Source organism: Stegodyphus dumicola, chromosome X1 (assembly GCF_044657685.1).
Source record: "Stegodyphus dumicola isolate Sdum_Otavi_A_Nest chromosome X1, ASM4465768v1".
In the NCBI taxonomy this organism is placed as follows: domain Eukaryota; kingdom Metazoa; phylum Arthropoda; class Arachnida; order Araneae; family Eresidae; genus Stegodyphus; species Stegodyphus dumicola.
Window position 1 is genome coordinate 233,364,979 of NC_140780.1, and position 20,640 is coordinate 233,385,618.

At 36.4% G+C, this 20,640-nt stretch overlaps 1 protein-coding gene across 2 annotated transcripts in view; it reads right to left on the bottom strand.

The window, feature by feature from the left end:
- Positions 1-1,019: 1,019 nt before the first annotated feature.
- The window catches only part of waw (Translation factor waclaw), a 166,188-nt gene continuing 146,567 nt past the window's right edge, over positions 1,020-20,640 (bottom strand). For both annotated transcript variants that reach the window (XM_085807117.1, XM_035366146.2), the window contains exons 17-18: positions 6,402-6,614; positions 1,020-1,199 (exon numbers count right to left, since the gene is read on the bottom strand). In XM_085807117.1, the coding sequence (XP_085663243.1) occupies positions 1,074-1,199; positions 6,402-6,614 (339 nt within the window). In that variant the 3' untranslated portion in view covers positions 1,020-1,073. The remainder of the gene's footprint in view (positions 1,200-6,401; positions 6,615-20,640) is intronic.

The window sequence follows — 20,640 nt, forward strand, 5'->3', positions numbered from 1 at the left end:
AAGAAGTTCCAAAGTAGCTTCAAGAAAAAGGATTATTTCTCCAGGAGAAATCGTCATAGTTGAATCAATGAACCCGAACCAAATGAATTGGTGTGGTGTATTTAATTATGGCAAAGCACACTAGGGCTATCTGTCTAAGGGAAGGGATGCCTTCGTGGAGGACTTTCTAAGGGAAACTGGCTTGTAAACACGTTACACATGGGGAAAACCACAAAAAAGCCCATGCAGCCAGCCCGTTCGTGGGATTCGAACCTCGGACCGAACTACCAGTGTTCAGCGACTTTACCACTCGGTCGCTGGTGGGCCATCCGAATGAATTGGCCCTTGGCTCAGGTAATCAAATTGTTTCCAGGCAAGGGCAGCATGCAACGTGTGGCCAAGTTGCGACTAGCCAGTGGTGAAATTATATGACCGCTACAATGAATTTATCCTCTGGAGCTCAGTGCTAGTGATCCTATTAGCGAGGACTACCAAGGAACTGATTCCGCTGAGCTAAACCTAGGCCCTATTGCATCTGATATTCTTGAGGAAGGAAAGAAACCTCAATATGGCTGTCCATTAATTCCTGCTAAAAGACTGTGAACTTTTAATAATCTTTACCTTTGCAATGTCACCTATAAGATTGTTTGGTTTTGTAATGTAAATCTGTTATAATTTGTTTAATTTTGTAGTGTAAATCTGTTATAATTTTCTTTATGTTTTCATTTGTATGCAATACAAAAGATGGGAGAATGTTGCCACTCATCTTGTATTTCTCACTTCCTGTTGCCTTTTCGAGTTAATTAACTTGTTACTGAGTTGGCGAAATTGGCAATGAAAAAAGAGATTGGAATTCCATCCATGTTTACGTTTTTAGAGTTCAACGTACATGATGCTTATAAAAATAGTTTATATTGAAAGATCTCCTTCAGTCATAATACGTGCGCTATTTGATGTTCCTGAATTTTTCCCTGGTTCACTGCTTTTTAACTGACTTTAAATCATTGGTAATGAAACACAGGTGAAAGAATTGTATTCAGTTTAATATTTTGCCCATTTTATTGAACACTTACATAATAATGACAATAAACAAATTATCTTTTCAATATATTAATAAATGCACTTCTACCAATTTCAATATTTCCAATCATTCTCATTGTCTTCTTACCCTCTTTCTGACGCTGCAAGAGTTTCATTCTGCGAGTGACATCTCCTCCATACTTGGCACAAAATAAAAGTTTTATTAGATATGATATATATTAAATGCTGTCATAAGAACAAGAAATAAGAAAAATGAATAAAGAAAGGATACTTTTAGAAAATATTCTACATCATATAACTCGAAACGACTGTTAGTGGCCACTCTGTTATGAGGAAATATCCACTCAATGGGAGTGTACTGGTCTTTTTCTTTGAGGATCCAAGGATTTAGGAACTGTTCATTAACAGGGGATAATTTGTTAAATCCGTCCAGTTTAAAATGAGATAGTGAAAGAGGCAAATCCAGGTTGTGACAGTTATTATACAATTATTTTTTATTCAGGCACCCAGAAAGAGACTATCAGGTTTTCTCAAAGCAGGAAATATGTGAAAAATCAACCATTTCCAATCCGAGAATGCTGGTTACTCCCTTTAACCAACCACCCCACTAGTGGCAGAGCGGTTAAGGCCACTAAATACTGGTGGTCGACCCAGTTTGGAATTCAGGCGAACAGGCTGGCTGCATGGTGGGTTTACCCATGTGTAACATGATTATGAGAAAGTGCTGCACAAAGGCATTCCTCTCCATTAGCCAGGGAGGAGCCTTCATGTGCTTTGCATATTCAAATAACCAACCACCTTTAAGGCAATCACCAATGACAGTTGCATCTACAGTCGAATCCAGTTGATTGGACCACCGGATAATTGGACCAGCTGCTTTTTCTGACCAAATCCCATGTACATAAACCTAATACACTCACTTCCAAAAGTTAAGTACGAAGATGTAAAATGCAAAAAATCAACAAATACTGCTTTGATTGACACAAAATTCGGCAGGAAAGTAGCATATATATTTATGCATAAAACAAAATCAATAATTATATACAGAAATGAAAACAATATTAAATTTTTGTAAGTTATCAGATAATGACATACTGGAGATGGAAAATAAACAACATAAAATGAAAAAAAGGACATTAATAGGGCATGTGATCCCCCCCTCATCTGTATACAAAGTTTACACCTTGTGACCATGCTTTCAATTAGGTGGTCAACCACCGCCGAATTAAGCAATTGCCATTCTTCTTGTAGAGCAGTTTCCAGCTCAACAAGAGTGGCCGGAGGTGGGAAACATGAAGATACAGCACGGCTGAGAGCATCCCAAAGATTTTCAATGGAATTAAGGTCGGGCGAATATGTTGGCCACGCAATACGCGCAATCCCTTCACTCTCCAGGTAGTGATCGACGATGTCAGCTCTATGGGGATGTGCGTTATCGTCCATTAAAACAAAAGTAGGGCCAACTGCTGCAGCGTACAATCTCACAATGGGTTCTAGGACTTCATCTCGATACCGGACAGCTGTCTCTTAAAGATGTGTAGGTCAGTGCAGTATCCTAATGAAATCCCTGCCAACACCATAATGCTTCTGCCTCGGAATGCGTAGTGTTCGGTGATGTTTTGGGACTGATTGCATGTTCGTTGTTCACACTATAGCCTTATACGCTTGTCATCAGACCCAATCTTGACTCATCAGTACACATGACATTGCCCCAGTCAGACACATTCCATTTGACCGGCACCACTGTAATCGTGCCCCTCTTGATTGGACGAATAGAGGAACACAAACTAGAGGTATCCGGGCGTACAATCCACTCATATGTAATCTTCGGTGTACAATAGCTGCAGATATCGTGTTACCAATGGACACTGTAACTATAGATGTCACACGTGTGGACGTCGCTCTGCGATTCTATATTGTAGCCAAGCGGCTACGGGCCTTTGGACAACTGTCTGTGTGGTTTGGAATTGTTTCCATAAATGTGAAATTACAGAATTATGACCGCCAAAGTAAAGAGCAACATCTGTGATCGACTGTCCTGCTTCAATGCGCCCCACAGCACGCCTGCGCTCAGAATCTTCCATTCGTCTTCTGGAAGTCACAGAAACATGCATGTCTTAAAAACAAATTGTAAGGAAATTTTAAACATCTTCTATCAGCATTTACAATCAACTTCTGTAACCCTTCATAAAGCTGACTTCTTATAAGACTGCCTTTTTTGCATATTTCTTGACATGTAAGCATGATTGGCTGTTACCTAACATATTTGCATACTTCCATCTACCTCTGCAGCAAATTGCATCCTCTTCAATTTTGATTGGCTTCTGGAAATTAGCATTTTCCTTTCCGTGCTTAACTTTTGGAAGTGAGTGTATTATTCGCTTGTTTGGATTAAAAAACGTGACAGCGAATAAAAAACAGAAGCCACATGTCGGCTGCACACAGTGGATGTACAGGTGGTCTGTGACATATGGGAGGATCTGTATCTGTAGTAGCGGCTCCCCAGGAAAATGCTTTATCAAAAATCAGGAATTCCTCAAAGTGCATGACAAAAGCAAAACTGGTGGAAGGTGTACACGCGCACCATTTTCCTTGACCTGCGTCTCCGAGTTTTGAGGAAATGAACAATATAGTGTCCGGCTCCACCTGAAAGGAATTTCCGCCTGTTAATCATGATTAAAGTTTACACGAGAAAGCTATCATTTCATCAACTTTTTTGGATGGTTTTAGTGCCAAAGCTTTGAATGGCGAGCATTTTATCTTCCTCTTGACCTCGACATCTTGAACCCGAAACACCAAGGTTTCTTCAGACCACTTCATTCAGTGAACTGTGTGCGTGTATTGTCTCCCCTGCCAAAATGCCATGACAGGACTTGACATTAGCTGAAAAATTTGGATTCCTGGATAAGATCAAGCAACAACCACGAAACACTAGTCAGCGTTGGTTGGTGGAAATAACCGGATTGGCAAAGACTACAATTTTGCACTTGAGAAAACAAGAGAATGATCTGCGAGAAGAATGGGCACAAAGTGAAGGACAAGGAGGAACTTCCAAAAAATGGAAGCGTGAAGGCAAAGTCCCAGATGTTGATAAAATTCAAGAAAGCACATGACGAGAACGAAAGTGCTGATAGAGCAAATGTTGAAGAATGGAAATCAACAAAACTGCCCGAGCTTCTTGAAAATTTTTCAGCAGATGACATCTACAATGCTGATGAGACTGGGCTGTATTATCATGCTACAATAGACAGGTCGTTAAGTTACAAACATGTTGCACTCTCTGGCTCCAAAAATGTTATGCATTGGGTAACTGTTTTGTGCTGCTCAAACATGTCAGGAACGGATAACAGGAAGCTGTTGGTTATAGGAAAAAGCACTAAGCCTTGCTGCTTTAAAGGACTTAGGATGGAGAGTTTACCAGTTGTGTATCGTGCGAACAGAAATGTGTGGATGACCTCTGAACTTTTTAAAGAATGGCTGAAGGATTGAGACAGACAGCTACAACACCAGTCAAGAAAAGTGATGCTTCTTCTTGACAATTGTGCAGCACATCTTCATTTAGATTCCTTGATGAATGTCCAACTGGAATTTCTATGTCCCAGGACCACAGCTTTGGTCCAATGGGCATCATAAAAAATTTGAAGACCCTTTATTGTGCAAGGTTGGTTAATTACATCCTTGAAGCAATTGAAGAACGTTTGCTGATCTCATCGTAAAAAGACAGCGAAGTCAGTGCAAAGGTCAACATCTTACAAGCAGTTACATTTATGGCCGACAACTGGCGAAAAGTGAGCAGTGAGACAATTCAGAACTGTTTTTCTCCCTGTGGCTTTAAGCACTTGGTTTTGGAGATGGATGTGGACATGCATTGATTGCATTGTGGATTTCATTGAAAGTGAAAATGATGATTTACATGTGAAACTTCAACAGGTACAAAATTGCGAAGAATTTTTATCCATTGACAACGAGCTTCAATGCTATGATGAAAATGAAAATTACACTTGCTGCACCTCGCTGCAATCGTTGCTCAAGTTGCAGCAAAACACACGACGGCATCGGAAGACCAAGAAAGTGATGAAGATGATGCCGCTAATAAGTTGGTGCAACAACATAGAATGTGAGGAAATGCACTGAAACTTTGCATCGGTATTTCATGCAGGAGGGAAATGAAGGCAGTCCCCATTGCTGTGTTAGATGTTTGTGGTGATTTCATTCGCGTGCAATCCGTCAAGAGAACATGTCAGATCACATTGGATAAGTTCTTCAAGTGTTGATCGGAACTTGGAAAGAAATTGTTTTTATTGTGCTTCGCATGTTGAGTATTGTGGAGATTGTTTCTTAGAATTTGTTTCTAAATGAATTTTCTCAATGAAAAAAAGTTTGACTGTATTTCTTGTTTGTACGTGTATGTTCGTAATACATGTGTACCGCACCATAAAGTTCATAATTACATTTTAGTACATGATTTACATGTACATTTGCTGTCTGCTACATGTAGCACTAACCGTCTTACAACATAGGACTTGTTTGTGTAATTTGACCAGCCGGTTATTAGGACCAAAACGATCGTTTCCCGATGTGGTCCGATTAACCGGAATCAACTGTATTTCTAGAATATAATTAAATAACAATCCCAACATCCCAGGCCCCAGGTTCTGCTAGATGGCCACATTAACAAGAGATTGATATTATTTGAAAATTGGGGTTAGCTGTCTTAGGAAATTATCTAGACACAGTAATTTTTAAATATGTAGAAATTTTCTAAACTGAAAGCTTTTTAAAAGTCTAATATCATAAAGACATTTTTAAAGGACTAATAAATCATAAGTTTTGTATGAAAGTTGGATTGATTCATTAAGGCAAAGCATCTTGACGGCTATGTGCCTATGGGGAGAGTGAAGAACTTTTAACTAAATGCAGGAGATAAAAAAACAGGTTTCTTAAGGAATGAGTATAACATTCAGTCATCATCATCACAGCCAAAAAGTCATCATCTAAATGTTTTCAGGAATAAGAAGAATGATGGAGAAAGTGCATATGCTCTGATAAATGTTGCTTCCAAGAAAACTAGGTAATAATTTTTTGCACTTCAAACAAAACTAACCTATAAGTATTTTCCACCTAACTTTCTGAGCATAAGAGTGCCTAAAAATCATCGTGGGAAAAATACATTCGGATTGATTTCGCACGAAATATTACTTACTAATATTTCTATTTTAAACCAGAATAAATAAGTGTACATCCATCATACTCCATGACTTTATTGAATAGGTCATAAAATTGCAACTTGAAATCGTACAATTAAAAGGCATACATAGATTTTATACTAGTTATTATAATAATATATAAAAGATCTATAAAAAGTAGCATTGAATACTCACCAGTTTTGCAGTAACGTTCTTTTTTAACGCTTTTATTGTTTCCCTGGCTACCACCTTTCCTCTTACGCACGCTTGAATTGCAATAAGAAAAAGATGTGGCTCAATGTTCTCCTTCAAACGCATACATATTTTTCTTGAAACGTCATTTACTTGAGAAGAATGAGTGATAAATGATAATTCTTCCACTATTTTACCATTCAGAAGAATATCCACCTAAAACATATTTAATGCTATTAAAAAGCATGCTTCATGCTTCTAAAATTATTAAGTTCCAAGTTTTGTAACTTTATTCAATTATATATCATATATAACAGTCATTCAAACAAAAAGGCACCAAAGTGCATACTTATTGTATTTATTGATTCTGAAACCCATGATCTTGATGTAATTTACTGACAAGTGATAGAAGCATCACTGATTCCTGTGGAAAAGGTAGCACTGCAATCGTACAGTAAAGGAAGCAGAAAAGACAATAGTGGTATTTGGCACAGGAGAGTAGAAAAAAGGAAAAAATAGTTTCAAATAAAGATGGCTACAAAACAGGAAATAAAAGCCATAATAAAATTCCGAAATGCTACAGGAAAACAACCTCTACAATAATGCAACATTGTTATACAAAGTGTGACAATAACGTTCAATAAATGTGCTCGTAAAGAAAAAAAAAAAAAAAAAAAAGATTCTTTTCTAAATCAGGAAAAATGTTTCATATTTTTTTGAAATTTCTGTGATTTGCAATGCAGTTTCAACAGTTGTACAGTTCCTGAAAACTGTGAGCAAATTCCCTTTCAGTATCGGAGAGCCCTTGTCGCATGGAGTAGAACTTCCTTATTTGTTGGTCACAACGGCTAACGAAATTTTTTCTTAATGATGACCCGCCGAAGAGATCGCAGATACTCCAAATGACAGTAGTCTTTAAACCAAACTTCCTTACGAAACAAACCACATACTTTATTAATATATTAATTACAATTACGGTGAGCATTGCTCACTTCTGCCTCCGTTCGCTGATAGCACCTGACCTGTTTCTATTTTTTAAAAATCATCAACGTTTCTTTTCTGATGTTGCCATTCCAAACAACACAACTTTTCCTTCATTCATAACTCACATCCTTACAAGTCCCTCCATGAGAAACACATTCATCACCTTAGAGACAGTCCTGCTCCGAACTCAAAGAGCGAGCTGCAGCCTAGATGTGTAAAATGTGCCGGTCAGCACTGGACTGCTGACTGTACTGACAAAAGACTTAAATGTTGTCCGCTGCTGTAACTGCCTTCAAGAAGGACATCCAGCGAACTATCAAGGGTGCCTAAAATATCCTACCAATAATCCTGCCAAATCTGTTAATAATATAAATATAGTTAATGCTACTCCTAGCACCTCCACAACTGTTTGTCCTAACGCCCCTAAGGATGGTAATATTGCTGCTTAAAGTTCCACAGTTAATGATGGCAACTCATATGCGAATATTGTTAAAAACGAAAAGAGTTAAACCTAGCTCGCCTATGGACTCTAATATCAATGCTAGACCTGTTAATAATAACAATGATGTCAACCCTAATGGTCTCTCTGAGATCGTTCAATTCATCAAAGAAATTGTAAACATGCTGAAAGGGATATCCCTCATGAAATTTCTAAAAACATTATCAAACAACGATTGATTTATCAAGTTTAATAAGCCAACAATTTCATTTTCTGACGATTCATGCACGTTTTCTATTTCATATGAAGAGGGACATATCTTCTTCTAACATGCATTTAACGTTGATGCTTTCAGAAACAAAGATACAATGTCAATACAGTGCTTGATTGAAAATGTCTTCCAAGCTTCCATTACCTTAATTGATTTTGAATCGGTTACGTCTAAAATGAACTGTAATGCTCTTCTTATGTAATATGCTTTAAAGGTATAAATGATACCTTGATCCAATGGTTGGAGTAATGAAGTAGTGTTAGGTGGTAGGAACAGTATTTTGACATCGGGATGATTCAAATCTTGTGGGTGACATGGAGCATTACCTAATAGTAATAGAGCATTGAAATTTTTCTGCCTTAAATAACATTCAGCGTCTGGCACAAAACAATTTAAAAGCCAAGCTTTATCTTCATATTCAATGTCCTAGCAGCGTCATAATCAGCAGATGCAGATTCTCATTGAATTCTTATGCTATTAGATGCAGGACTCTTTTTGAAATTTGCAAACCAACCTTTACTTGCCAGAAAATCTGGGTTGACAGAGGATTCTCCATGTTCTCTAAGGTACTTGAAAATTTCGAGTGCTTTTTGTTTAATGATATTAACATCCAACGGAATTCCTTTTTGACCACTATTATCAATCCAAATGCTAAGTACCTTTTTTCATCATTGTTATCTGGTGATCGTGGTGATTGACCATGAAATTTATTCGGATTGCACGGACAATTTTCTTATCGTGTTAGAGAAACTATGTTGTAGGAGCGCTCTCGCAATTTATGAATGGTGTTATAGCGAAACCATGTTACAAGATGCCGTGTTGTAGGAGAGCTACCTGTATTTACATTAAGTACTATGGCCATAGTAATGAGCTAACCTGTCGTAATGAACAACTTTAGGTTTAGAGTTCGAAGACTTACGGATCGAAACCACGACGTCATTCAGCCTATTTAGGACTGTGTATGGACCATCCCAAGGTGACTGTAATTTCGGACAAAGTCCTTTCCGTCGAGTCAGATTCCACAACCACACCTTGTCTCCTTCGTGGAATTGATGCCCAGTAGCTCTTGTGTTATATCGGGTCTTCATCTTCTTCGTCGCCAAGTTGTCTTGCTCGCATGCAAAGTTGTGCATCACTTCAAACCGGGCCTGAAGAGCTTGAATATATTCCTCAGGCGATGAAGGTGCATCCGGAGAGCGACCAAACAAGAGATCACAAGGCAGACTAAGGTCACGACCGAAGAGCATCTGTGATGGAAAATAGATCGTAGTCTCGTGGACAGCACCGCTGTAAGCCAGTAAAAACCGTGATAATTTCTTATCCCAGTCCTATTGGTTTCTGGAAACCACTAATGAGAGGTTATTAAGAATGGTTCGATTGAACCTCTCTACCATGCTGTCTGACTGGGGATGTAATGGCGTCGTTTGGGTTTTGTCAATGCCGAGTAGTTTCCAGAGTACTTTGATTACCACTGAGGCGAAATTCCTTCCCTGATAGGAATGTAACTGAAGAGGCACTCTGAACCTGGAAATCCAGTGCTGTATCATCACCTCAGCTACTACGACAGCCTCTTGATCAGGAATGGGATACGCTTCAGGCCACTTGGTGAAGTAATCAATGACAACGAGTATGCATTTGTTGCCATCAGCAGTTCGTGGCAGAGGTCCCAAGGTATCAAAGGCGATACGTTCAAACGGCACCCCTACGTTGTAACGTTGCAGCTTGCCTCCGCTGCGTCTCTTCAGTCCTTTCTGACCTGCACAGGCATCTCAAGATAGGCACCACTTTTGCACGTTATCTTTTGCATTATTCCAATAAAAGCGCTCATGAACTTTCTGCAAAGTGTTCATTATTCCAAAGTGGCCTTCTATAGGGCTGCTGTGTAGTTCTTTAAGGATATCAGGAATCCGGGATTTTGGAAGTATCAGTTGCCATCGGAAAGTCTTCCAATCATCCGATTGGAATTTCCTGAATAAGACGCCGTTTCTGTTGGCAGTGGTGATAAAGGCAAAGCATATTTTGCTTCCCTTAAATAAAGCTAAGACTAATCTAAATAAAATTCATGCTTTATTCCGTAAATTAAAATAAAAGAGCTAACACTGTAGCCTTTACATTCAAAATCATTTGATTGAAAGCAAACTAGCATTATGCTAACTCATAATAACACAAGAGAACAAGACATTCGCCGATACCGGCGTACATATGTATACAATACTCGGCCAACCCACCAATCTTGACGTCATCGGCCAATCAGCGGCAACCACGTTAGCTTACCGCCGATTGACCTCCGATCAAAATTTGCATGTGGAAAACTAAAGCCAAAAAACGGCCCTCTTTTCCTCATGCAAAGACAAAAACAAAACTTGCACAGAATTACAGAAGTTCATAGTTCAATTCTGTTATACGAAAATACTTATCGTCTTTAAACACTGAAAAATCTAAACACAACTTCCTTAAATTAACAGCAGTCGCCACTTTTGTAAATAAGTCCGCAGTATTTAATTTACTGGTGATAAATTCAAGGTCAAACACTCCATCACTTACTAGTCTTCTAACAAAGTGATATTTTATGTCTAAATGGTTAGTTCGGCGATTTTCTATTGGCGATCTAGAAAAATCAATGGCAGACTTGTTATCATAAAACAGTTTACATTCTCTTAAATTAAACTTTAAAATTTCATCTTGTAAGACATTTTTCGTCCACATTAATTCCTTCACTGCCTCTGATAAGGCGATATACTCCGCTTCTATGATTGATAAACTTACACATTTTTGTTTAACAGTTTTCCAGATTACCGGTATTTCATCTAAATACAATATAAATCCTCCCATGGACACGCGGTCATCTCTATTACTTGCATAATCAGCATCTGAATAACGATATAAATTTAGATGTTTAACCTTCGATAAGTTTAACTTATATCAGGGGCGTAGCTAGAGGGGGGCAAGGCGGGCATCTGTCCCCGGGCACAGAATCCAAGGGGCGCCAAACTGATGTTACGACATTTCAGAATTAAATGTTTTCTATCCTTGGCAAGCAGTAGGGGACGCGAAATCTTCAGTTGTCCCTGGGCGCTGAAAACCCTAGCTACGACTCTGACTTATATAATTTAGTACCATTGAGATAACCAAGCAATTTCAGCAATGCTTCCCAATGCCTAATTCCAGGATTCTCCTGAAATTGTGATAAGATATTCACTGCATATGTAATATCAGGCCTTGTCCTGTTAGATACAAAAACTAAACATCCCAACAGATTTCTAAAGGGTAATGTATGCATTTCTGCACTTGTAGATGGACAATTTAATTTTGTAAGAATAGTGCCTTTAGTTGTGGGAAGTGAAGTTATTGGTATCTGGAAATGTTTAAATTTTTCAAAAATTTCTTCGATATATTTTTGCTGATGTATAAAAACTCCATTCTCATTCTCTAAGAATTCAATTCCAAATAACGTTTTAGTTTTGCCTAATACTTTAAGCTCAAAAAACTTACTCAGCTGTGAAATTACTTTATCTATACTAAATTGATCTTTACATAAACACAATTACACCATTGTAATTTCTTAAAATGTAGATTTTCTAAAGTACTTTCAAATTCACAAAACCATTCACGGCCGCTTTGATGTAGACCGTAAATGGCCTTGTGTAATAAACACACTTTATTTTCCTCTTCAATAAATCCCTCTGGTTGGGTCATATATATTTTCTCATTTAGGTTTGCATATAAATATGCGTTCTTTACATCTAACTAACAGTTAGTCCATCCATATAAACATACCAGGATAGTGAAAAATATTCTTATGATTGAAAAATTTATTACAGGACTGTAAACGTCATCAAAATCTTCACCTCTTTTCTGCCTGAATCCCTGTGCTACTAAACGTGCTTTGTATCTAACCACTTCATTCTTTTCATTTCTTTTTAGCGTATAAACCCATTTGTTTCCTATCATAGTTTTATTTTCTGGCTTTTCGACTAATTCCCAAACCTTTCTTTTCTTCACTGTGTCAATTTCTTCTTTCATTGCCTCATCCCATTCTTCGGCATTTACTTATTTTCGTGCTTCTTTAAAATTTTGTGGGATAACAATTTCTACGGAATTTGCCTCTTCAGATACGGAGCTAGTCTACTGTTCTACAAAATTAACTTTCCCCGAGTATTCGTTTTTTCCACTAAAATCAAACTTATCTTTTTCAAATTTAAAATTTCTTGCCTCACAATACTTTTCAATATCTTTATAGGATCTAAAATGGGTGTCTGTTCCCTCTACATAATAATATATATCTGTACGTGTTCCGTCTGGCCATTTAACTGCTTTTCTTAGCGAGTTTAAGTCTGATACTTCTTTCAGGGTAGATTTGTCATCTGACAACATTATTTCTTCTCTAGAAGTTTCCTTTTCTTCATCTGACTCTGCTAATAGCTCAGATTCCTCTAGTCTTTTAAACTTAGTTTTTGATTTCTGTTCCAGGATGCCATTTGCTGAATTCAGTTTTTCATTGAACTTCACATTACAAGTTTCTATTAATCTGCGTTCTTCTGGTAGCCATATCCTATAACCCCTAGTTTCCTTCGCATATCCTACCATGATTCTTTCTTTGCACCTCATTTGTAATTTATTTCTAATCTGTTTTGGCACGCCAACATAGGCTTTACAACCAAATATTTTAAAATAAACAACACTGGGTTTTTCTATTTAGGAACATTTCATAAGGGCTTTGGTTGCTTTTATGACATACTCTGTTCCACGTATGTACGAAACAGCCAAGAACTTCTGCCCACCATTCTTTTCCCATTTTACCATCATTAAGCATAGCTTTAACTGCGTCTAATGCCGTTCGGTTAAAACGTTCACACACACCGTTCTCTTCTGGGGTGTTCGCGTTTGTGTGTTCAACATTAATTCCATTTTCAGCTAAGTACCCTTCGGATTGCCTGTTACAGAATTCCCCTCCGTTATCGGTGCGTATATTTATTAATTTTCTATTCGTCAGTCTTTCCATTTGCCTATGATAATAGCATCCACAATAGCAAGGAAATATTTACTCCCACCCTTAGATGGAACTGGTAGTGGGCTACAAACGTCTAAATAAACCAACTGCAATAGTTTATCCGATCTCTTCGGAACAGTTTTAAAAGTTATTCTACGAGATTTAGCAATAATACACAGTTCACACCTCTCCATTGGTTTTACAATTTCTGGTAACCCTTTCACGCTTTGATTCTTACTAGTTTTCTTAATATAATCAAAACTTATGTGGCTAAATCTCCGATGCCACAGCATCCCATCGTCTACTTTATTTAACTTTCCAATTTCTGTACCATAACCAGCTTCCCTTTTATCTGTTGCATATCTAAATGGTTTTACGTGATAAAGTCCGTCATATCGTTTAGCGTAGCATAATCTATCCCAATTATTAAAGTATATCCACATCTTCCCTTTTGAAATTACAAAATGAGCACCTGCCTTATCTAACATTGCTACCGATAGGAAATTTCTCCTCAAATTTGGATTATATAACACATTATCTAACTCAATCCAATTTATTCGATTGCCTACTTTTACTGCAAATTTAACGGTACCCTTTCCTCGTACTTTACTTTCACAATTTCCTACAGCTAAAGACATGCGTATATCATTTATTTCTTCAAAATTTGTCATTAAATTTCTATTATTACAGAAATGAGTTGTAGCTGCAGTATCTACGACCCAATTAAATTAATCTGCGTTACCTCCTTTATCTGTAGTTGTTACATAATTTTCTACTAACATTAATTCTTTATCTTTAAACTGTCCATTTTTATCGTCTATTTTAAACTTCTGATTTTTACTTACATTTTCTTTACATTGAGTGATTAAGTGCCCAAATTTATGACATCTGAAACAAAGTCCTATTCTCATATTCTCCATTTTTTTTCTTAGATTTAGTTCTATTTTCAACTCTATCTTTCCCTGCATTTGAACTAATAGTATTAAACACGCTTACCTTGCTGTCTTTTAAATCGGCATTTACCTGGCAAAGTCGGCTTTCTTCCCTTACCAGTTCTTCAGCAATTCTTTCCAGCGTAAAATCTTCATCCTTCCACCTATAGATCAACAGTACAATGCCGGAGTATTCCTGTTGTAATCTCCTAATTGCCTGAAATCCTTTAAAAAGATCTGCCAAGTTGTGACCAGCTTCAGCCAACTTGTTTGCAGTCATTCTTCTCCTTACGATGAATAATCCTATTTCTTCATTTGGCGTATATCTAATACTAAAAAATTCATCCAGTAACTGAATTATCCTTGCTCTTGTTTTGGGTTCGATTTGCTTTACCACTTGAACATTCTTGTATCAGCGGCCTGAACTCAGTTTTAATTCCATAATATAATGTAGTGAAGGCTCTGTTCTCTCTCAGTGTGAATTCCTGCTTTTCATGCCTTATTGCACTTTTATCTAATTCTTCTTCTTTGTCCTCTATGAAGCTCCAACAATTTCTATCCAGCAACAGCATTTGCATGTCGACTTTCCATCGATCCCAGTTGTCATGGTTTAACACCTCAAAACCTTCAGGTAGTAATGACATCTTCAATTAAGTGTGAGCAAAACAACTTGAACAAACTTCTGTAGGTCAGCTTCTTTTTGTGGATAACGGCCCTCTTCACCTACATTCCTTCAATGCTGAGTTGAACTGGATGACCAATTAGCTGTTGGCGCTGGGCGCATAACCCTGTTGGCAGTGGTGATAAAGGCAAAGCATATTTTGCTTCCCGTAAGCTAAGACTAATCTAAATAAAATTCATGCTTTATTCCGTAAAGTCCTGCCAAGTAGGTTTTCTGCTTGAGGACTCCATTAAATTAATTATGGGTTTTTATATCAACGTCTCCAAGCTGGTCTTTCCTGACTTCTTTGTCACTCCACAGATCTCGATCAGCCAATGTTGATGTAATTTGTTTTGCGACCGGAATCAGCAGCTCATATTTCACTTCGACCCTGGAACAATATCGGTAGCTTTCTGGGCAAGGTCTTCTAGCCAGGGCGTCGGCGTTTCCGTGTGATGATCCCATACGATGACGGATAGTGATGTCATATTAATGGAGTCTCTGTGTCCACCTGGCTGTTTGACCATTGAGATTCTTCAAATTTAAAAGCCAGGCCAATGATGCATGATCAGTGCACAGCAGAAATTTTCTGCCGTATAGATAATGATGGAAATGTTTTATGGCTTTGACTATGGCGAGCAACTCTTTCCTGGTGACACAGTAATTCCTCTCCGGTTTAGACAGGCACTTGCTCCAGTAAGCCACTACATGTTCTTGGCCATCTAATTCCTGGCACAAAACAGCACTGACACTTTCATTGCTTGTGTCCGTGTCAAGAATCTGTCCGTGTGGGTCACCTCGACAGACCCATACGTCAGGATTGTAGCAGATGTTAAAGCTTCCTTTAAGTTGTTAAATGCATCCTTGCATTCTTTTGTCCACAAGAACTTTTGCTTGCTCTCTGTCAGCTTGTGAAAGGGTCTTGCGATGGAAGAAAAGTCCTTCACGAATCTCCTATAGTAGGTGCAAAGTCCTAAGCTTCTCAGCTCATGAACATTTTCAGGACGTCTCCAGGATTTAACAGCTGACACCTTTTCAGGATGCACGCACACACCTTCTGCAGAGATGACATGTCCCAGGTAAGTCATTTCCTGTCTGAATAATTTGAATTTAGCGGGACCCAATTTTAGATAAGCTTCCTTCAGTTTTTGAAGCACCTTTCTAAGATTTTCTAGATGTTCTTCAAAAGTACAGGATATTGTTATGTGTGTGCATATGGATTGAATGCACACAGAACTCACAAAATCTTAATGAAATTTATTTTTCTGAAAAAACTTCACAGTTTTGGAACTTTCCACAAAAATTAGCTGTACAGCTCTTCTTAATGTGGCAGAGCACAATCAGTAGTTACCACTTCAAACTACTAATAATGTCAAACACAAAGCAATGCAAAGTACCTTAAAGCGAAAGCTTGCATGGTGATCTCTCAATAATCTGAGTTTCCCAACTAAATCTAAACTGATGCTCTTTCGAATCCTACATACAATTTCCCCCCCATCTGCCAGAGAAATTACCAGTAGCTACGATGCCTCCAAATTGCTGGAAGGCATACATAGCTAGAGTTACATACGGCTAGATACAGTTACACAGGTTATATATCGCCAAATGGTTGCCAAGCTTGGCGTGCTTGAGTAATTACTCACCGAATTTGGCAATAAAATTTAGTGATGAAAACAATCACCAGCTTTGCGCTATTTCTCGCGATACTTCACATTTTGAGGCCTTTCATACTACGTTATACAAGATAGACCACAATTTACATATAATGTCACTAAAATTATTTACATGTGTATGCAATTTGTAATAATATATACATATCATATAAAAAATAGGTAATTCAAAATTATAACTTAAATTAGCAATAGTCCCGTAATTCCTAATTTTGATTTGGGTATCTCTCTTTTTTGTTCTAAACTGTTTATAATATTTTTCCTGGACTGTATCACTCCCCTTTAATCCATTTTATGCTGTCTTAAACAAATGAGCAATGCAGATAGCTCTCATCAAATTAAGATTAAAGGAATTTTATCGATAAATACCGCTGGTATTAATGCACAGCCCATTTTTGCTAGTCAAGCACAGTTTGTTGATCCACTTCTTGTCCACTGCTCCTTTGCCTAAAAAGATGTCTAAACAGAACTGTAGGGTACACTCATACCCATAATGATGATGTGTTAAGAAATATGTATTCAAAAAGAAGTTATCAAGGAATAAAATTATGTGTTGAAGTTACAGTCATGTCTATCTTCAAGTGTCATCCTTCTAATTATGTAGCAAAACCTCTACATATTATTACAACACAAAGTGCCAAAAAATAATCTAAATCTAAAATAATCAGATTCATTTAAACATAATTTTTAAATTTTAAAATATGGAGCTCCAATTAAAGCAATATCAGATAATGGAAAGCAATGTGTTAATGAAATCTCCAAGGACATATGTTCAGAGCTTGGTATACAACATTTTAAGACGGTTTCTTATCGACCACAGTATAATATGCAGAGGGAGTGAACAGAAACATAGTTAAAATTATACACAAGTATGCAAAAAATTACCACTAATGTTTGGATGACTGTGTCAATGAACTAGTATTTGCCTTGTGGATGGCTAAACATGATACTAACAGGAAGATTCCGACTGATTATCTTGACAGATAGATAATTATGCCACTAGATAACTCCCTCCAAAAACGAGGCTTGAAGAATTTAAGATAGCAGTACGGCCAGGGCAAAACAAAATTTTACTACAATTAGAAAAGGTGAGAAGTTGATTTCATGCTGGGAGATAAGTCTTGAAAATTAAACATTCTCTTTCATATGTAGTATAAGGAAAAATGGAGAAGTTTTGTAATAAGTTTGAAGAACCAACTTTTTCCCGTTTCTTCACCAGAATGCATATGAGTTAGCGAGTCATTTAAACTGAGGTTTTGGGTTGTTTCTGGCCTCATGCACATGCTATGTTTGGTTCCTGCCAGCTCTGATTTGTTGCAATTATTCGGACACTTGAATATGATAAGTTAGTAGAGTTACTAAGTCAGCTTAGAGTAAGGTTTAAATTTGTAGCCTTTGACTACTAGTCTACGTTTTAAATTGTATGTGATTGTTCCTTTAGTTGCATCACCACAAGCTGTGATTGATATTATCCACACAAGAATGTGCATTTATGTTTAATTTATGTTTAATAAAAAAGGTTTGTAGAGTCATTAGGATATTTTAAGGTATCTGAGTACGTTCTGATCATCAATTTTGAAGAAATTTTTCAAAACATTTTTATTACTTTAATTTAAAGCTTATATTTTTAGCTTCCAAAAACTATTTTTGTTTTGTCTCTCTGATGATTAGAAGTAGAGTTATAGCTGTTTTTGTTCTACACTATGAACCGGAAATTGCTGTTTAAAAGGCCAGAAGTTGCTGTTTAAATGGCCGGAAGTTGATATTTAAGGGACACAGACTGCTCTAAACAAGAATATTTCATTTGAATACTGTTGGCGATATTCAAAAGATGATTTTGAAATATATGTATTATTATTATGTGCTTGGAAGCAAAATTACTTTCGAAATTTCAGTATCATATTTGTCAACATTTCCGTTAGTCTTTACATTCTGATTTGATTACACTCTGATTTAGCGTGCTTGCTGTTATTCAGTATAATTTTTTTATCTCATTCTGCTTTGTTATTTTAACATTGTGACAAAAATATTTTCACTTTATTATTGTAAACGTCATAATGGGTCAGCTTAGAAAAACGGCGATTTGCTGGAAACAGATATACTGTGAAATCTTCTGCCAGTGAATTGAAACTAGGAAACAATAAAACATTTTCTGAAAATTATAATGAAGCTAATAATGCTGCTGGTAATGAAGCTGGTAATAGAATACTCGATATTAAAATTTTAAAATCTGTATTTTCTGCATTATCCTGTCCAGTGTGTTTCAAAACTCAAAACAACGAGAGTTTTAATAACATATCATACCAAAAGTATCATACCAAAACAAGTGTTTGTTGAGTTGACAACATTGTGTCTTGGTTCCTATATAGGAGAATACAGTTTAATAATGGATTTTTGGGTATGTTAAAAATATTGGCAACACTTAATATGAAACATGGACAATATACTGTCAAGGGATATAACTGTATTGATAAAACTCGGATTGTCGATTCAAAACGGCATTCTTTACATTAGGCAAAAATCACAAGAAAAACATTAAGAGCTTCTTTAAAGAAATAAGATTCTAAAATAAAGTTAACAGAAGGTGTAATATACAAAACAGGGCAGTTTTAGAAATGTAATATATCAATTTCTAATATATTTTCTAAAGATAAAACTTTAAATTTGTTTTTTAAAATACTTGTTTTTGTCAACATTTCTAATATGAAAAACACCGTAACTTAAAATATTACTAAAGCAATTTTATGATACTTCCCACAAATATTCTATAGAATATTGGGAATTAAATGGACTAAAAGCTTAGGTTTATATACATATTTAAGATTTTTGCAGACAATTTTGTAAATGAAGAGAGAAAAATTTCTCAAAAAATAGCTAGTGTATGTACTCAGACATGTACATTTAATAGACATTTTGCTTTTAGACTTAGATTTTAGTCCATTTTATTCCGTATGCTTTAATAAATATAAGTGAAAAAAAATAAAAGTAAAATACTGATAAATAATTTTGAGGGAACTAATCTCGTGATACTGAAATTTGAATACATTTTTTATCCAAAATATGAGAAAAAAGTAAAAATTACATTTTAATAATATGTTTATAAACTGTTTCTATCATTTTAAGTAGCATTCTGCTAATGAACACCAAAAATGAATTTATTTGTACACCTTTTTCAAAATTAGGGTATCGAACGTAGTTGGATACCTTAAAGAGGAGACATGAAAAATGTGCAGTGCCCTTGCCAGGACTCGAACACTGGACTTCTTGAATATGCGCCGAGTGTGCTACTGTTACAATATGAAGGCATGCTGGAAGGAGGGAGAAAATACCTTATATACTACCCCTATTAAAGGGCGATTGGGGATTAGGTGACCCAATTGCAAAATCCTGTTGGTGAAGAATCATGATCCACCTTTTAGTTTGGAAGCCAGTGTAGAGACATTATGTTTTTATTTGATGTTAGAAAACTGAAGAAATGTGCAATGCCCTTGCTGAATGCACTGTGTGTGCTACCGTTATACCACAAAGGTATGCTGAAAGGAGAGAGAAAATACTTCATAGGTTATTATACTCATCGTTTGTAGTTATTTTAGACATAGTCATAATCCGCTTCATGTCTGGCGGAGTTAATAGTTTCAGATCACGTAAAACTCAAATGTTTTAAAATCAAAGCCACCTAAGTTTAACAAATTGAGTAATTTTAAAACATGCATCTTTAACTTATTGTTAGTAAGATCACTGATTGGTAATCATGGGTTTAATGATATTAATAATGAAAATATGATACTTCCATGTTGTTCAAATGTATAATCGGTGAGTGGTAAACATTTTATATATTTTAGTCAAATACGAAATTCATACATTAGGCGCAGAAAAGTTACAATCTTATTTACACTTTATCAAGAACAAAGTATGATATGCTAATTGTTAAACTAGATTTCAAATATCATATACATGGAAAGTAAATAAATAAATATCTAAAATATCATTTGAAGCATATGTGGTGTTGAACATGTCACCTCTAAGAAGATATTGTCTACGGGGCAAACATAAAAAGCAGAATTATAAGCAGATTATCAAGTTTATCTGCATATTAAATGTTGGTATAACACCAGTTTGCAATCAATAAAACAGGAAATACTACTTGTTTTCAGTGTCATTCTCTTTTATAAACAGGGGAAGCACAGTAAATTACTTTCTGTTTGCATGACAAATAATATATTTGGCCTTTTTGTTTTGTGATAGCATAGCATATTTTAATACTTTACACAAATTTCTGGCTTTGTAAAAACATT